This window comes from Antennarius striatus, chromosome 1, assembly GCF_040054535.1.
Source record: "Antennarius striatus isolate MH-2024 chromosome 1, ASM4005453v1, whole genome shotgun sequence".
In the NCBI taxonomy this organism is placed as follows: Eukaryota; Metazoa; Chordata; class Actinopteri; order Lophiiformes; family Antennariidae; genus Antennarius; species Antennarius striatus.
The window spans coordinates 22622823-22638284 of NC_090776.1; the positions used below are offsets into that span (position 1 = coordinate 22622823).

A 15462-nucleotide genomic window follows, 5' to 3' on the forward strand; every position below is an offset into this window, starting at 1 on the left:
CGTTATGGCTGTGTCTCTAAGGACCTTTTTGAGATTGAAGACTATCCACAAAATTAACCAAATAACTGTTCCATAAGGAAACAGTACCTTAGTACTAGCCTGACTATATATTGATGTAGTACCAGCAGAAGTTATGCCATTTTGCAATGTCTTGGTGAATTAGAAGACAAGAAACGTAAGCATATAAATTCTAAAGGTATTACTTGAATATAAAACGTTCTCACACTGCATCCATCAGAGATGTTTGTCATCAGTACATGATCCACAAATCAATTTCACATCATTCTTGTCAAAATTTTTAAAATTGTGTCAGTTTGAAAGATGTATTATGAATCGTGCATGTAGGGATGGTAGTGCCTCTGAAATATCTTCATCAATCATAAATCCTAATTCACTTTGGCAAAAAAGTGACGGTGACAAAAGAAAGTTCTTGGAGGACTGAGTCGGAAAAAGGACAGAAGAATCCTCTCACCAGCTGCTTCCACAAAGTTAGAGGCTAATCGCTATTGTCACTATGTCACTATTGGACTGATTATTGTGCTGCATAGGGCTTATTACTATTTGCTTGTGTTATAAGCACACCCTTTTCTGTGCTTTGTCTTTCTCTAAGTCCTAACCTGTCTGTCTTCACACACACACACACACACACACATGGTTCACTCAAAGCACAGACAGATGTGGTTTTCTTGGTCCTGGTATTTTTCATGAGTTCTTTCCAAATCCAATTGAAACTTAAATAAGGTGACAACAAAATATAGACCATATTAACATTAACAAAAATCATGTGGAATAAGGATTTTATAAAAATAAAAATACCACCATGGCTATATACTGCAAAGGTTTGTTATAACAGGTCACCTCTTATTAAGCTTTTTTGGGAGTAGCTTTTACTTTGCAGGCCATTATCCCTCAGTGGGAATGGGTGCTTCAGATTTTAAAGACTATAGAGTCACACTAGAACCACAGACCAGAAAGAATTATTGTGGAAAAACACGTACTTCACCCAAAGCTACAGGAAATCTTGCAGATTTTACCCATGCAGTAGCTCCTGAATCCAATCTACCTACCCACCTACATGAAAAGAAAATTTATAATAACCCTGTAATAATGATATACTGTAATGCTTTACCAGGAAATGTATGAGAATTGTAAATAACTTTTTACATGAGTAACCAGCTTTGACCAAAATGACATAAACATGTCCCTAAGAACTAACTCTGAAGAACAGTTACAGGGAAACACATAAACAAATCAACAAAGCACTGACAGGAGAGGATGGAAGTGTTTTAATGCTGATCTCAGTGCGCTTTGACTGCACTGAGATGAAGAGACGGTGGAACTGTCACATCTGTAACTCATTAATACTAAGAATGACAAAACTCAAGTAAATATTCTACAAATTTTCTCTGTTACATGAACAACAAGTATAGTTGATAATTTTCTGAAAACAGTTGTTCTGAAGTTCTAGAACTTTTCATCATGTGGCTTAAATACAAAACAGTAGAAGAGAAAGTTTGTATTGTGAGTATCTCTCTGTGTGTGAATCTGCGACCCAGAATGACAATAAGAAACCAAAGCACTCAGTAGAACACAAGAGATGAGGCATGGGACGAGCAAAGAAATGAAAAAATAAATCCAGGATCATGTCATGAGATGAGATGTAAAATGGCTCAAGAGGTATTTTATATTATCAAGGACATCTACAGTAATAAAAAAATGCAAATTTTTATCTCAGAATAAACCAAAGCTATATCTGGGTTTTTTGTATCTCTTTCAGCCATCATGCTGCACAGAATGACTTGTTAATAGAGCATCAACAAGCTTCACAGACCAGAGCTGCAAGAATGATCTAGTAACTATTGGAGGTTGCCATGGAACCATAGAGAGGCGTTGTAATGACCATTCAGTTTTAAGGGAACTAAAGTTCCACCAAAAAAATTTTCAAACAAATTATCGATTTATTTTGTGAGTCAGATTCAGCGTGTGAACAAAATAGTGGAACTTTTTACAGTATAATAAACCGATGGAATTAAGTTTGTCCACTTGGTACCAGCAGGTGGCGCACTTTTGAACGTGTAGAAGTAGAGCCAACTAACGGTGACGGTGAGTGAATTACATTTCCGATCCTTTTTACAGCAAACTTAAGTTGAATAACCCGTTATCTCTTTGTTTGAATTTAAAATAAAAAACAATCACGAATGAAATCGTGCATAAATGAATGAGTGTCGGCGGTGAGATCTCGGGGTGGACAACACCTGCGCACAGGCTGCTCGCCACATCCCTCTGAGCCCCGGGTGGGAGCGCAGAGCCACAGCATCTCGTCTCCGGCATGGATAAGGAAGGAGCGGGCATGGCAGAGGAAACCGAGTGCATGATAGATAAAAACGTGGGGATGGATGCAGAAAACGTGGAATCATCAGGCAATGGCAAAGAAATGCGAGCGGTGATGCTGGCGGGGTTTGGAGGTCTTAACAAACTCCGAGTAACCAAGAAGGTGATGCCGGAGCTCCAGGATGGTGAAGTGAAGATCCGCGTCAAAGCATGGTAAATATGAAAACAGCATAACATTTTGGATACACATTCACAAGAATAAGTCGTTTGCAGAAGCCACAGGTCTCTTCTGGAGGATGCCTGACTGCAGCCCATTCACAATAAGCCAAATCAAGTGTTCTATGTGCAAACTGGATTGACGTGGCATCCATCAGACTGTTGCAGACAGTTTTGTCTGCATGCTGTTCACAAACTTAGATAATTTTTTTTTTAAATAAAAAATGCAGGTTTATTGAGAATGCCTGATCCCACATTCACGGGGGAATAACCAGTGACTCATTGAGGACAATAAATAATTTATTTGCAAGGTGATTCCCAAATGTCTTAACAGTTAATACTCCAAATTTGTGTTATTTTTAATAGATGCCAGTATAAAGATATTATTTCCTTTAATGCAAATTATATGTTTGTTCTTTTTTTTTTGCAGCGGTTTGAATTTCCTTGATTTAATGGTGCGTCAGGGAACAATAGATAATCCTCCAAAACCTCCTCTTGTTCCTGGGTTTGAATGCTCTGGAATAGTTGAGTCAGTGGGTAAAAACACAACAGGATTTGAGGTAAGTATAATTAAAGAAGTCCTCCCACCCATCAGGGACTTAATTCTTTTTTTTTTTCCAGGAGTGTCTGCTTGTTTTCTACTACTTTTCAACACATTTTTTTCCAGATAGGAGACAGAGTCATGGCTTTTGTGAATTACAATGCTTGGGCTGAGGTTGTCTGCACACCGGCGGAGCTTGTCTACAAGATGCCAGATGAAATGACTTTTGCAGAAGCTGCTGCTTTCTGCCTGAACTTTGTGGCTGCCTACTTGATGCTCTTTGAGGTTGCCAACCTACGAGAGGGAATGTCAGTGTTGGTCCACTCTGCAGGAGGCGCAGTAGTAAGTACAACCCATATCTGACAGTTACACAACCAAAATCCATCCACCCATCCATATATCCATCCATTTTCGTGGTTCTAAATTTCATCATGGCTGATTATTTCATACCCATAAGAGAAGGTTTGTGAGCTGTTACTTTATTATTGTTGTTTATGTTACAGTTCAAAAGGGAAATATTTAACAATTTGTTAAATTATTTCATTCTGAAACTTCTTGAACATCTCGAGTAAATCATATATTCTTGACTAGAAACAAAAGAAATGCATAATCATTCAAAAACATTCAAGGGAAAGCATTGAGCAAATAGTTTTTTAAATATAATTTTGGTTTTGCATTTGTGTTGTTTTCAAAGTGTTTCAACTGCTTGTTATTTTCAGGGTCAAGCTGTGGCTCAGCTGTGCACCACCGTTCCCAATGTCACGGTGTTTGGAATCGCCTCATGTTTCAAACAAGCAGCCATTAGAGACTCTGTGACTCACCTGTTTGACAGAAATATTGATTACATGCAAGAAGTCAAAAAGTAAGTTGTATTATTAGTTATTATTATTTATTAATATTATTAATATTATTTATTAATATTATTATTTATTAATATTATATTAATATTATTAGTTATTATTATTGTATTATTAGTTATAATTATTATTATTATTAGAAGGATATCTTTTTCTCTTTGATATTTACACAGTTAATATATTACCAGTGCACCATCGCGCAGGGTCACCATTGCAGGTTTTTCCTGTGCACTCGTGTGGTGACGTGGACCTCAGCTGGTTTAAAAGAACTGTGCAAGGATGGTGGTGTTACCTGTTGCCGTTATTTTGGTCGTGCACGACTGTGGTCCCCATGGCAACGTACAGCTCATCACAGGGAGCAGCAACACTGTGTGGGACGGAGGTCTCCACTGGAAATGTGGAACAACTGGGTCAATTAGAGCTGAGCATTGTTTCCATACACATTCCATTCATAACGCAGCTTGTTGCTGGTGAGGTCACACTCTGGAGAAAACAGATTGCAGCAAACACAGAGTGAGGTTTGATGGGATATGACATGTATTTGCTGCGATTTAATGTTTTATATTAATTCGCTATGGAGCTCACTACTGTTTGACTCTGCTTCAGTGATTTTTTTGAATGCATTACTGAGTCAAGCAAACAGGATATATATAAATATACCAGAAATATTGGAAACATTCTGCATGACTTTCCCCTTATAAACATGGACATTCAAATAATTTTGGTGAGCACCGGCGGTTTCAGGCTGTCTACCTAGATATCACCAGCGGTTCTGGATTAATTTGCCTTTCATCTCTTTGTCCGACACATTCTTTTCAGGATCAAGAGTAAAGTACAGCTAAATTAGTCTCTTTTTTTTTTCTTTTTTCTTTTTTTTTACAAAAGGCACAACAACCATGTGAATCACAAGACCACCAAGCAGTTCAGCCAAGCAGGTGTCCGGGGCAAGAAGGCAGAACGTAGGGAATTACTGCCCTCCCCCTGATAATAACATGCTGTTCATTCTTTCATATATTTGCCTATAATGATTCTCAGTATCACAATCTTTTCTGTCAGATTATGTGTGCAAATCAACCGTTTAACATGTCATATGATGTAAAGGATGATGAGGAGTAGTGTGGGAACGATAAAGCATCAATGAGCTCTTCTTCAGAGTTTGTTCTGCAGCTTTTCCTCATAATGCTTCAGAGAATCACTGTTTGCAATCCATGAATAGACAAAAAAATTAAAGCTGCTGCAGAGCTGGACTGAATATATCAACTAATATACGTATACTGTAAATGATTTGCATAAGAAAATGAGCAGATGGGGTGAGCTACCATCCCAAAACCTCTGTATGGGATGACCTGGGAATGAGACAAATCATTTATGTTTATCCAGAATCAGTCGCTCCACCTTCCACTGATTAATAACTGGACAGAAAATTAGTCTGCAGCTATTTTAGGGCTGCAACTCGTTTTCATTATTATTGTATCTTCTGAATATTTCCAGGATTAATTGAAGTCATAATTCCCCATGGTCAGGTCATCAAGTTCTGTGTCTTTCCCCAAGTCTCTGCCCACAGGGCAGACATATCCAGTCTACAGTATAATGCAAAGAAAAGCAGGAAACCTGTTGCTCTGCTGACTTTCAGTAATGTTTTTTAATCAATTTTTATCATCAAAGCATTTTTGACAGTCACATGAATCCCTTTTAAAGCAACAATGAATCTGGTTGGAGTTTCTTTTCCTTTGCTAATGAAATAGTTTTGTTTTTTTAAGACATGAACTGGAGCTCTGGGGAATTGTCGGGTAGATTTTTCATTACTTTATGCATGATGAACTAAATGATTCATTGAAAATAATGTACGTAGTTCAGTTCATCTTCTAGTGCCCATATGGTAGTGTGTATTCATTATAGTATGTTTAAAACTGTGTTCTTCCCCGGATGTTTCAGGATTTCTCCAGAGGGAGTGGACGTTGTTTTGGACTGTCTGTGTGGGGAGAACACCGGGAAAGGCCTGACTCTGCTGAAACCTCTGGGAACATACATCCTCTATGGTGGGAGCAGTGTTTTAAATAAATATCAGCTTTCCATATCGCACTCTCCACAAATTAGTCTGTTTGTTTTTAACATTCAGTTAATTTCAGTAGCTAAAGAACTAGTTAACCTTTGGGGGAAAATGCTGCTGTGCTGTCTTGAGCAGCGTGAATGAGAAGATGCCTCTCTGATATCTTCATAATGAAGCTTTCTCTCTGACTCATATGTCAGAAAAAAAGTCTGGAAACAGAAGAAAACAAAACTTTAGAATGAATCAAAAAACAAATCATAAAGTGTGCTTGTGGGCTGATTTTTTTAATTATATTTGGACTGAGCTAAGATTAACTGTTTCTCCTCATTTCTGGTCCTTATGCTAAACTTATTATATTAAATGTCTTTTTTTTTGATCAAATGGAAATGAGAGTGAAATCAAGCTTGACTTCTGACTTTGGCCAAGAAAGAAAATGTATTTCCCATAATGTCAAACTATCCATTTAAAGACTAGTAGGAATACAAGTCTTGAATAAGATGCATTTTATTATTAGCCAGTGAAACGTGCTGTCCTTCACTCGTATCTGACCTCTATTAATTACTTTATTTCCTGTAGATCCTCATGAATTAAATAGCAGCATTAGACGGAGATTAATTCATTATTTTAATTACACTGAATACAGTATGTAGCAGGCATGCATGCACTAGTCTAAGGTGAGGTCTAAAGGTGCCAACAGTCTGTCATTCACCTCCGACTTCATGCTACGTGGCTGGTTATTATCGAGCACAGCGTACAGCGATGTCTTTATTTTTGTTTTTTCAGGCGCGTCAAACATGGTAACTGGGGAGACAAAGAGCTTCTTCAGCTTTGCTAAATCTGTGAGTCAGAGATGCAGTCTGTCGTCAACATGTGAAGAAAATATTATTCTTTACCATCCAGTGAACATTTCATGGTAATGAAACACGAGCATGAGTCACTCAGGATGAATGTGATTGTCTTTTCTTTTTCTTTTTTTATTATTCTCCAGTGGTGGCAGGTGGAGAAGGTCAACCCAATTAAACTATATGAGGAGAACAAAGTGATGGCAGGATTCTCTCTTCTCAACCTCCTCTTCAAGCATGGGAAATGTAGTCTTGTTCGGTCAGTGATGGACAAGCTCTTGTGTCTCTACGAAGAAAAGAAAATCAAGCCGGTGGTGGACTCCCTGTGGGCACTGGAAGAGGTACGACCCTGGGGGTAGTGGACTCTGTGAGACAATGTGATCAGTGGGGGTAAAAAGGCAGGGAAACTGATTGAAGTGGCAGATTTCCACAACTGTCTTGTAGCGTATTTAAACTTATGTACAGCTGAGGTATCTGGGATGTTGTTAGGTGTTCATCAACAATTTTCCCACAGACGGTTGGATTTTCATAACACCCACAGTAATTGAATAAATGAATCTGATTGGCAGTTTCACACTTGAAATTGTCAGTTCAATTTGTTTTTCTTTGATGGAGGTTTTTACATATTCATACTTTCTAGATCAAAAACTCATTAGTGTGATGTTGCCAAGACATATTTAATTACCATTTTTGCAGCAGAGTAAAGCACCGATGTAATGAAAGTATGGCAGTGATGGGAGATGCCATTATTGTTGTCAGCTGAACGTGAAGGGACTGTGTGGAAAATGAAAACTGTAAGTAGTTCAAAAAGTAACACAACCTGAGTTTTGAACTAAATCAATCCACATATCAGTGGAATACTGTTGGCTATTCTAGAACAATGATTTGGGAAAAAATCATTGTTGTAGAATTTAGGGGAAATTTCAAGTGAAAAAGATTGGAAGAAGTGAGCAGTGTTTTTGTTTTCCTCTTCCTATAAGTTAAACCACAGCAAATGGTTTGGACAAATAAGCATTCGAATGATTGAACTGCCAGGGGTGAAACTGGAATGAATCTTTACAAATTTAACTCTATTTATGTTCATGCATATGTTGCCCCCTCACCAGAATCTTGCTAAAAGGTTTTTTGGAGAGGAATTCATAAACACACATAGGTTACCATGTTGATTTTACAGTTAAAAGGCTTTGGTTATTGGTTCATTGCTGCCCGGTGGATTGGAGCTCTCAGCTATTGATTTGCGCCTGATGTGCAGAGATTTTTCCAATTTCTTTGAATCTTCATACATTATGGTCTGTAAATGGTGAAATCCTAAAATTCCTTGCAATTTCATATTTAGAAAGGATTGATCTTAGGTTGTTGGGGTAGGTGCCATTGCAGTATTTTTATTATTATTATTATTATTATTATTATTATTGCTTTTGTCAGTTTGATCATATCTCAATGACCCCTGTGGGTTTTTCTTCCATCAACAATGGGGAACCAACAATTTTGTACATGTGCGTATGTCGTACCTGCATCCAGGCAGATAATACTGTATGTTACTGAACAGACTGCCGTCTACAGATGAACATTTCTCATGGGAAACTCCCCACGTAATGTTGTCATTAAACTTTGGCAGATTGCTGGAGCCATTCTCTGCAGCCACTGCCCGTGAAGAATCTCATTAGACGGAAGGATAGATTGCGGTGGTGGTCAGGGCCTCGGTGGTTGTTTCTGAGGGGGCATTCGGGAGGTGTTGGTTTTCATTTTAACAATAGCAACCCACTTTGGAGAACATGCATGTTTGAAACAGGATAATGTGTAGAGGTAGACTGAGCTGCGGCAGTTTATGATGTTTTTGTGATCTGGGCGTACAGATCTATAGGTGAATGCTTCTTCTGATGATAAGGAATGAACCTCTGAGCTTTTGCTGACAAGTAAAATCCCCATATACTGACCTCATATCCACTCTGCTGCTGCTGCTGTTGTTTCTGGTCTATTTTTGTTCCTGGCTTGCTTTCTTCTCTTTCATTTAACATTTAATTCTTGTGACTCACTGCCTCTCAGAGAAGACACACATTACATTGGCCTTTGTGTTGACTGTAAATGAGGAAATAAAATATTGTATCCTGCAAATGCTTGGTAAGGTGTGAATTTTCCATGACACAATTGAATGTGACAATTTTTTTTTGTTTTGTTGTGCAAAGCTGTTACCTGTTAGGTATGTTGCTTGCTGCTGTAGAATTATACTAAAAATACAGTTGAGGCAGCCTCAGCAAAGTCAGATCGCATTCAATACGTTATAGTTTTAATTTTTTAATTGGCTCTGTTTGAAAATAACTTAAGTCAAGCTTTGTTGTTGGAAGTATGTAATATGTACCTGCCTAAGCACATTTTAGAATCATCAATGATTCTTTCATAAAGCTTTATTGACTCATCAAATAGGTGCACAAACGGTGATTTCTTGTGTTTTTAACATTTTAATTATTTGCTTGTTCAAAAATTTTGAATGTGTGAGTTCCTGAATCATTCAACAATTTGTGAAAACCCATCAACCAATTGTTGGAGTGATGCTTTTTGCTACTTTGGCCTTTTGATAATATGAATTTTATTTTTTGCATTTTATTGGCAATAACCCAAAGAAACTAGGGATGCTTGTTTTGAAGCACACCTTGTAAACTTTGTATTCTCCCTTTGATTTGTGGCTATTTTCTTGTTGTTGTTGTTCATTCTCAGGTAAAAGAAGCCATGCAGAGAATTCATGACAGAGGCAACATAGGAAAACTAATTCTGGATATTGAAAAGTCTCCCACCCCTCTGGTAATGTTTAATTTGTTGAGTTGTGTCACGTTCTCCCCGTGTCTGCATGGGTTCTCTCCAGGTTCCCACCTCCAAAAACATGCACTTCAGGCAGATTGGCCATCTGTGTGTGTGTGTGTGTGTGTGTGTGTGTGTGTGTGTGTGTGTGTGTGTGTGTGTGTGTGTGTGTGTGTGTGTGTGTGTGTGTGTGTGTGTGTGTGTGTGTGTGTGTGTGTGTGTGTGTGTGTGTGTGTGTGTGTTTGTCTATATGTGGCTTTGCAGTGCATTGGTCATCAAATTAAAGTGTTATAGGACCTTATTGGCTGAGGGTAAGTGACAGAGGAGGAAGAGGACTGGTCTGATGTGAAACAACAGTAAGATAAATTAAGATCGAAACATCTCCCCCTTGTGGTTTCTTAGATTTTACAAATGTGGTCTGTCAGAAGATGTCACATTCGATTCACCACTTGAGGGTGATGTTCCAGTGATTTGTACTGTCTCCACACAGTATTGAGGTTTAGGTTCAAACCTGTCTTGTCAGCTGGTTTTTCTCCGTCCTCCTTGACGACCCTGCAAACAGTATGCATATATATTATGAAAATGTGATCGATAGATATTCTCTACTGTTGGTGCTGCTGATGTGGATATTATTTTACCCCCAGATGGCCAGCGACAGCACTGAAACTAGTGAAGCAGGAGAAGAAGAAGAAGAAGAAGAAGAGGAGCCTGAGGGAGACAACGACAGCAAGGAGCGGATGCCCTTCATTCACTAAAGCTGAGATCTCGACTGCAACACACGTAGAGAGGCTGCACACGATCCCCACAGATGAATGCAACCACAAACAGTTAGTGCATATGTATGCATGCATGCTTGTGTATATGAATATGTCCTGTCCTGCATCCTCTTGTTTTTTAGCTGTTTTGTTACCTGATTGTTTAAAAAGTCTTTGGAAAAAAAGACTAACTATGTGTTTGCTATCCAGTCAACAAGCCACAGTGCCATGTTTAAACAGAATTATTATGTAATTTATTGTATTATGAAGTGATAGTAGGCTAATGATGTGAATCGGCTTGTGCCTACTTTGTGGTTAATTCCATCTGCATAAAGTTTATTTAATTGGCAACAAACTAAAGAAGTGTTGAATCTGCTGTCTCACTGTCATTACTTTATGATTTTATGATTAGCAGTTGTGCCTTTTGCTAAAAAAACTTGTCTGATAGTTGAACTGCTTCCTTTGTGTTCACAAGTTCACAATTAAGTAACCGACACAAAAGGTATTTTATATATGTTTTTATGAAAGCATTTTTTAAACTCATAACTGTTTGTCCTCTGAGGTAGCATTTCCGTATTACACTGTAAATTCAGTTCTTTCAAAAGTATATGTTAAATATGCAGTGATAAAATAGCATAAACCACACACACACACACACACACACACACACACACACACACACACACACACACACACACACACACACACACACACACACACACACACACACACACACACACACACACAGGTGTTTTAAAACTTATCCTTTTTAATTTTTTGCCTTTGGTCCAACTTGTAGCTCAAATTAAGCAGATGCTTGCAAAAAGTAATGAAGTGGATGAATGCATATTTTTAACACACAAATTTATTATTTTTGTAATATATTTGTCAAAAAAGCTTTGCAGGGCATTAAAATCTGTTGTTATTTTATTACTGTGTACTAATCTCATTGTAATCAGGGATGTACAACTACAACCATAACCAGGAATACATTCTAAAGAATAATAAGTAAATAATACAGAAGGCTAACAGGATAAAACAAGGTGGGATTGCTTTGCCCTTCTTTCCTAATTATGGGTCAAATTTATCATTTTCATTTTACTTCATCAGCAATCATCAGCAATATAATTTACACACACTACAATACTTACGATAAGTTCTAGTTTTCCACTTTTTATTATGTTAGAATTCACTAGAATACAGAGACAGAGCGTTGTTCTGTTGTACCTACTGGGGTACAACAACACACCCTGGACATCCACACGCAGAAGCCCTGCAGTAAAACTGGATCTAGTATTATGGACACATATTGTTAAATGTTAGATTCTAATTCGTCTGATGTTGCATAGTCACTTTTTATTTGTATTTATGTTCCATCGAAATATTTAGGAAAGCATTTCAGCACCACAAATGCATATTAAAAAAGGGTCTCGATACTTAATAAATTGATGGTATATTTTTCAGTCTCCACTTAAAAATTTGTGTAATCACAAAGGTGTGTTTTTGGTGGTGCCTCATATTTTTACAGTGACTTTCTGTATGAGGGCAGGCTAATTTTAATTTTGATGCTTTCTGCTTTGGTGAGAAATGTGTGAGCTACTAATGACATTCAGTTAAGAGAAAACTAGCTGTGACTCCACGGTCACAGATGGATCTTTTTTTTTAAAAAAAATTCTGCTAAAATAAGCAGCACTGTCTTGCATTTTCCTAAAATCTTTGGCCTTGCTAGTTAATGTGTTTTGGATATCAACCCAAATTATTTATTACTTCAGTTATTGAAGCGAAAGTATTTTCTCAAAAAATAGAAATACTCAGTGTTAAAGCATCTTGTAGTTTTTGAGAAGTTTGATTGTCATTTTAAGGAATTTGAATGGCATCCTGAGTTTTGCAGCAGCAATCTAACAGAAATAAACACTACATGTTTTGAAGCTGAGTGATGAGCAGTGGCGAGACAGAGTTAATGCATTTACTAACGTGATTTAGAAATGGAGTCAAGCCTTGTAAATTAGGATAATGATGTCTAGACAATTAGGAGATACATCTGAATTTGATGCTTTTAATGACATGTTTTTTGATTTTGTGTGTGTGTGTGTGTGTATGTGTGTGTGTGTGTGTGTGTGTGTGTGTGAGAGAGAGAGAGAGAGAGAGGGAGAGAGAGAAATAATTTTTATTTTTGAGTGTATTATGATTATTAAAAATGTTAACACATAATTAAGTGTATTATCCACAAAACTGTGGTTTAAACTTTGGTTTATGGAGTCCTATATTTTTGTCACTTTTTTGCATACTTAAGAGTTCTTTTTACTCATTATAATAAATTCATCTGCAAAGAACTGATTGCGTTTTTATCTGGCCATTGTTTAAAATAGTTAGTTTGAGGCTTTATGTCTGCTTCATCAGAGAAATAATTGCAGATAATTCTCTGAAACGTCTCTGCTAAAAGATCTTTTTGGTTCCTCAGTCTAAATCACAGCAGAACACCATTTTAACATCCATACATCATCTGTATGGAGTAAACACAAACAAATCAATATTTTTTTGTTTTTTATTTTAGTTCTAGATAATGTACATATCGCCACTAATAAAACTTTCATGGATTTCCAAATTAACAACCATGCTTAGTTTGGAATGAATTATTGAACAGATTATTTCAAATTTCACTTATAAGAGAAATACAACCATTTGGGTAAAGTAAAGCCAAGGGTAAAATTTAGTGCTTAGAAATGTACAATATAAAGACTGTAAAACAGAAAAACTCACTTGAGGTGAGTTGTATTGCTATACTGTGACCATATGCCCTATGGTGTTTCTTATTAGCTCACCCCTCCCATCTTTATACATCAGTCTATAAATAACCACCGCCGTGAGCTGGATTTCCATGGGTCTAATAGCAGTTTTTTTCAAAAGTTATGCAACTGCAAGTCTGTGAGATTGAAACCCTGAGGACTTGACCGCTGTGTAAGAAGCAACAACATTTAGTCTACTTGATCTTATCCACATGAAATCTTTCAAATCTATACAATTAATGTAGCTATTACTCTGAATTACATAAATCCTGCATCTCATCATTTGCTGCTGCCAAGTTGGGATTTTGTTTTTAACGTTATTATTCAGTTGTCCAAACCTGACACAAAACTGTGGATAGGATGAATAACTCTCTGTAATAGTGAAACTGCCAATGAATTTCCAGTTTGTTTGAGAAATGAAAGGGAATACAGCTTGGTGCATCTCGGCCCAAGTAAATATTTAAAAGCCAGACACAAGGAAGTCATTATTTGCCACTCCACCCTTATACCTCTCTCACCGCTCCCTGATGTTTGGACAAAAGCAAACAGAGCTGGAGCCAATGCATGGAGAGCACCCAGAAAGGCATACAGAGGGCTAGTATATATATATTGAGCTGCCTGTAGTGTTTTGGGCTCCTTTCACAGCAGTACAAGTTGCACCACTGTACCCTGTAGATCCACGAGCCTCAGACATGGCACGCATGACCCTCCCTGTCTTCCTCATTCTTTGCTTCTCCTTGGTCCACTTGAGCTCCGGCCGTCCATCCCGCACCAGGAAGGCTGTTACACCTCGTCAGTCGGGAGGTAACTACGCTCATTGCACTGGGTTCATCTGTTTGCACACTTGTTCATCTGACCTATATCTTTCCATCGAGAAGCAGCAGCAGAGGAAAGCGATGTGAAGTCCCAGATTGAGAGGTTGTGGCTAGAGGTGAATTCACTGAAAGAGATGCAAGCACTGCAGACAGGTCAGTTTAAAACAACAAATGCATACAAATAAATAAATCACAGTACACTAATTAATTTACCTGATTATTGTGCTTTCATGTTGCGAAAATAGCTTGAAATTATTGGGAGCTTTGATTTTGACCTTCATGGACTGCTATGTCACCAGTAGATGGCAGCAGCCCAGATCCTGCTCTGCGAAGTGAAAAGGTTAAATTGTTCATTGGGAAGAATGTCACAGAATAAATTATTAGTAAATATATAACTAACTATCTCAATGTTTTTAATCTTCAGTATTTTGCATCATATATAGGAATAATATAATAATATAAAAGCACAGTTGCTATTAAGTATGTCATTGTTACCTGCTTTTCCTTTCATGGTCAATTTTCAGTCACTATTGAGATTCAGAGCTTCTTGCACTATAATTCATGGTATGAGTACAAATGTAGATTGTGTACAGAAAACTAAGAATTAAAAAATGAAATTCCAAAAGAGGTAATTTTTAAAAAAGATATGATCCATCATGATTATTTTGTTGACATTGAAGAAACTATTCTGCTATTGTTTTGGACTGTTTAAATAGACATACCTTTAAGTTAGATCGCAAATGAAGTAAGTGTTCTGTATTTTCAGTCTGTCTCCGTGGCATCAAATCTCACAGGAAGTGTTACCTTACCATTGAGGAGCCCAAACATTACCATGAAGCAAATGAAGACTGCATTGCACAAGGAGGAACACTTGCAACACCCCGAGATATGATGGAAAACAATGAGTTGAAAGATTATGCAAAGAGGAGTGCTCCTGGATCCAAGGACTTCTGGATCGGCGTGGCAGACATAGTGAAAGAAGGCCAGTATGTCGATGTCAACAGTTTGCCAGTCAGCTACTTCAACTGGGACCGCTCCAAGAAGCAGCCCACAGGAACGAAGAGGGAAAGCTGTGTTGCTCTTTCAGTGGTTGCACAAGGAAAATGGTACGATGAGGTGTGTCGTAGCCTCAAAAAGTACATCTGTGAATATGTCATTCCCTGAAGACACAGTGGTTGTACAATCATTTGTATGGCTTGCATTAAAACTGTGCAAAAAAATCAGTTGTCATTTCTGTACTTATATATAATGCATTTGATTGCCTTAAAAACCCCGTTTCTTATCTTAAATTGACCTCTGTGGCCATTAACGGCTTTGTTAACTATGCGTGTCAGACATCCTCAGATTGTCAGGTAACAAGATGTAAACAGAAAAGTTATGTTGTGGAAGTTACACAAAAAATAAAAAAATATCGAAATTTTTTAATGTGTTATTTAAAACTCTAAATATATTTAAAAAACTAGTCTAACATGT

General features: G+C 37.5%; 2 protein-coding genes across 3 annotated transcripts; both read left to right on the forward strand.

The window, feature by feature from the left end:
* The first annotated feature begins 2103 nt into the window (after positions 1 to 2103).
* vat1l (vesicle amine transport 1-like) lies at positions 2104 to 12605 on the forward strand. Its single transcript, XM_068317095.1, has 9 exons — positions 2104 to 2544; positions 2978 to 3107; positions 3215 to 3430; positions 3808 to 3950; positions 5881 to 5984; positions 6779 to 6834; positions 6984 to 7178; positions 9553 to 9636; positions 10278 to 12605. The coding sequence occupies exons 1-9, from the start codon at positions 2330 to 2332 to the stop codon at positions 10386 to 10388; spliced, it is 1254 nt and encodes a 417-aa protein (XP_068173196.1). The 5' UTR covers positions 2104 to 2329; the 3' UTR covers positions 10389 to 12605.
* Positions 12606 to 12986: 381 nt separating this feature from the next.
* On the forward strand, positions 12987 to 15389 carry clec3a (C-type lectin domain family 3, member A). Of its 2 annotated transcripts, none has more exons than XM_068318352.1 (3): positions 12987 to 13978; positions 14056 to 14142; positions 14756 to 15389. In XM_068318352.1, the coding sequence occupies exons 1-3, from the start codon at positions 13867 to 13869 to the stop codon at positions 15151 to 15153; spliced, it is 597 nt and encodes a 198-aa protein (XP_068174453.1). In that variant the 5' UTR covers positions 12987 to 13866; the 3' UTR covers positions 15154 to 15389. The 2 variants fall into 2 exon arrangements, with proteins under 2 accessions (XP_068174453.1, XP_068174452.1); XM_068318351.1 differs by having other exon boundaries at positions 13002 to 13978; positions 14053 to 14142; positions 14756 to 15384.
* The last annotated feature ends 73 nt before the right edge of the window (positions 15390 to 15462 follow it).